General features: G+C 49.6%; 1 protein-coding gene across 1 annotated transcript; it reads right to left on the reverse strand.

The window, feature by feature from the left end:
• Positions 1–902: 902 nt before the first annotated feature.
• On the reverse strand, positions 903–1,289 carry LOC121335681 (claw keratin-like). The gene has a single exon (XM_041404046.1). It carries the CDS (start codon positions 1,287–1,289, stop codon positions 903–905), a length of 387 nt encoding a protein of 128 aa, XP_041259980.1.
• Between the last annotated feature and the right edge of the window lie 2,718 nt (positions 1,290–4,007).

Here is a 4,007-nt window from a genome sequence, read left to right on the forward strand (position 1 = left end):
AGATCCCTGGGGAATTTCACTCTCCTGGCGACAGGACGGGGTTGGTGCAGCAGGACAAGGACAGGGGACACACAGAGACACCCACACACCAATAACCTGCTGTGACGTCTGGTTTAATGAGGAAGAACAGGTGAGACACAGCACAGGTTGCAAATCACCCACAAGCCGTGGTTTGATGCGGGGTGACTCAGGGAATGTCTGGGTCTGCTCCTCCTGTGGTGGTAGCCAGCCCTGGTCACACAGCACGGCAGCAGGGCAGGGGCTGGGGCGCTGCAGAATAGTTTTTATCCATCAGTAGCCATGGAAAGAGCTTAGAAATGGATCTGAAGGGGGTCTCTGACCAGATCCTTGACATTGCCACAGTCACAGAAGCACAGAATGGTTTGGGTGGGATTTTAAAGATGATGCAGTCCCACCTCTGCCATGGGCAGAGAAACTTCCACTATCCCAGGTTGTTCCAAGCCCCATACAACCTGGCCTTGGAAACTTCCAGAAGGATGAGGCAGCCACAGCTTCCCTGGGCAACCTGTGCCAGGTCCTCACAAGAAAAAATTCCCTCCTAATTTCTCCCTAAAATCTAAATGTTAAAAATCTAAAATCCTAATTTCTCCCTAATCTAAACCTACTTTCAGTGGGAAGCCACAAAGATCCCAACAAGCCCCCAAGGAACCAGGAACAGCCCATAGCGTTGAGAACAGAGTTCTTGGAAAGAGAGAAAAGCTTTAGAGAAGGAAAGCCAGGAAGGGTGGAAGGATGGAAACAGATTTTTGAGGCATTCAAACATCCACAGATGGTTTTAATGCCGCCCCAAATGCTCAGCTCTCTCTGATCGCCGTGCCCCGGAGCTCGGTCGTGGAGCCGCGTCCTGCCAGTCATCTTCGTCCAGCCACCACGCCCTGGCCTTAGCAGCAGGGTCTGCAGCTGCCCACTGGGTACCCCCGGCCCCACCTGGCCCCACCATAAACTTGGGAAGCTCCAGGGGTTCGGGCAGCACCAAAACTACTGCCAACAACAGCTCCAACACCGGCTCCGACACCGGCTCCGACACCGGCCCCAACAGCGGCTCCAACTTCAGGGACTCCCTCGGAGCCCACGACGCTCTGCTGTGGGAAGGTGCTGAGGATGGGCCCGGGGAAGGTGACGACCACGGGAGGAGGGTAAATGACCACCGTGGAGTCGGGGCACTGTCGGACACAGGGCTCGTTGCAGGAGTCGGCCACGGGCTGGGGCACGGCCACGCCGCAGGGGGAGGCGCTGCCGTCGGTGCAGGGGCTCAGGGAGTGAACCATGGCTCAGGGATGGGGATCTGTGGGGCAAGGGAAGAGCAGAAAAATAAAAGAAAATTCACATCGGTTTCATAATCAAACATGAGGATGAAAGGCTATGAAGAGGCTCAGGGGACAGGGAGAATTATAGCTCAGCACCCAAAATACATCCCTGAATTGTGCACTGAACACAAATGGAATATTCATGGAATATTACTTAGATCTCACCCAGATCTGCATTTCCCAGTGGCTGAGCAGTCACAAATGGATTCATTTACACAATCCCAGAGTGACTGAGGTCAGAAAAGCCCTCCAGGATCACCAAGTCCAGCCTGTGATCAACCCCCACCTTCCCAACCAGACCACAGCACCAAATGCCACATCCAGTGGTTCCCACCAGGAGAATATCAGCCTGATCCGAAAACCACACTCGAAGGCTTGGTTAGAGAAGGAATTCAGGAGCTCAGGAGTTCAGGAATTCAGGAATTCACTTACCTACAGCACCAGAGAGTGAGACAAGAGAAGTGATGGTGCAAGATGTGAAGTGAGCACTTTTATACCCGGCCTCGAAGTGCCCAGCACGTGAATCAGCCACATGCAGAACTTCCTAATCAATTAGTAACCACGATTGTTTCCAGATCCAGCTTTGTTAACGGATGCCAATTGTTTTAGATAAATCACTCTTGCTAATTACTGGTTTGTCCTTGTGTCCTGCATGACCTGTCCTTTAGTGCCTTCCCCACTCTACAATTTCAGCTTTATAGCAAGGGGATTTGTCTCTGCATCTCAAAGGGAAAATATTTATGGGGTTTAGGCTTGGTCTTCTCCATGACTGGACTCAATCCTTGGCAGGGGGGAACCAGACATTTTTCTGGATAAAAATATCCTCGATTGAGCCCAGGAAGAGCTGAAAAAGTTAGGGATAAACTGGAGTTCTGGGTTCTTGAATTAAATATTTGATGAAAGATTAATAACCTGTGTTCTGGGTTCTTTAGACTAATAAGAAGTCTGATCAAAGCTCTGACACAGCGCAAAAATCCTGAACTTGATAGTTATAGACCCAAATAAGTCAGGACACCTCTTTCAACCTGACACAGAGTACCCAATTTACACATTTGAACAATAAAACAGAAAGAAAGGCATGAGCACATTTAATATCACATAAAAAAACCATAAATCATGACTGGATTTGGAGAATGGCAAGAAGAGCCATAAATGGGGTGTGACCGAGGCAAGACCTCGTCAGGCGTTTTTTCCATGGAGTCACTTCTCTGACCGAAGGGCACCTGAAGGTGCTGGAACAGCTGACATTGGGAACAACAAGTGGGAGACGCCTCTGGAATCCCAGCTGCTGATGAATCCCTGCTGGCTGGGGTTATCATCCTGCTAAACCTGAGGAGGAGGCTCTGGGACAGATGCCGAGGGTGGCACTGGTGTGAGCTGGATGGACACTCCCACCCCCAGCAACTGCCCCGTTCTTGTTCCTATTCAGTTAAAAAAACAAAAGTATTTCCCTACTTCTGCTGTTTTTTTATTAAACCTCTCTTCAAAGCCTTCTCCCTTGGGTTGGAAGGGACTTCTAAGACCATCCCATTCCACCTTCCAGTGTCCCGGGTTATTTATTAAACCTCTCTTCAAAGCCTTCTCCCTTGGGTTGGAAGGGACTTCTAAGACCATCCCATTCCACCTTCCAGTGTCCCAGATTACTCCAAGCCCTGTCCATCCTGGCCTTGGACACTTACAGGGGTGGGACACCAACAATAATGGAAGATAAGCATGGGGGTTGCAACATCCACCTTCACCTCAGATTAAACTGGCCAGCAATTCATGCCCAAAGTGAAAAACATTGGAATTAATACCTAATTACTGGTTTCAGCCAGCTGAAGATTAAGCTAGATGTTAAATCTTATCTTAGGGATTTGTTAATAATGAAAAGTCCAGATCTTTACTCCAGCGTGGGAGGAATGCACAATGTTGGGATTTGTTCCATCTGCTCGGGGTTCCTGTCACTGCAGGGTGGATTTCTGTGAACACAAACATTAACCCTGACAAGAATCATGTCAAGGCTTTCTGCAGGTGTTTCCAAACACACCATCAAAGCTCATTAGTGCCCTGATGTTGTCACTGTACCATTGTTAACAGAGTTGTAACAGCTCAGGCACAACCAGGAAATAAAAGTGATGAATCAACAGGTGACACGTGGCCAAAACTCAGCACTTGAATGAGGAGCACAACACAGCAGTGTCAGCTCGATTTTCCAGCTCACACAGGCTGAAGGATCCAATTTCAGCTCTTCTAAAGATAAAGATGCAAAACTCAAAAAAACCCACCGGCTTTGTAAAGGTAAAACTGAAAGGGCTGAGGGAGATCTGAGCCCTGAGGGCACCAGTGTGGGTGAAGTGTTCAGAAAAGCAGGGACCAGGGATCCAACCTATCTCTGAGACCATGGAACACCAAAAACAGTAATCCCAGGACCCCTGAGGTTGGAAAAGACCTCCAAGGTCATTGAGTCCAAGCTGTGCCCAACCCCACCTGGTCACCCAGACCAACGTCCAGGGATTCCTCAGACATCTCCAGAGATGGGGGCTCCAAACCTCCTGTGAGGAGTTTGGAGAGACAATTCCGCCTCCCACGTGACTGTGGCAGGGGTGGAACAAGGTGTTCTTGAAGGTCCTTCCCACACAGACCCCCCCATATTCCCTGATGACTCTGCTCCTCTTTCCAACACGCAAACATGTGGTG

The sequence above is a fragment of the Onychostruthus taczanowskii genome, unplaced genomic scaffold (genome assembly GCF_017590055.1).
Source record: "Onychostruthus taczanowskii isolate IOZ18803 unplaced genomic scaffold, ASM1759005v1 scaffold207, whole genome shotgun sequence".
In the NCBI taxonomy this organism is placed as follows: Eukaryota; Metazoa; Chordata; class Aves; order Passeriformes; family Passeridae; genus Onychostruthus; species Onychostruthus taczanowskii.

Coding starts and splice junctions, on each gene's coding strand:
- LOC121335681 (XM_041404046.1), bottom strand. CDS start 1,289: ATGGTTCACTCCCTGAGCCCCTGCACCGACGGCAGCGCCTCCCCCTGC.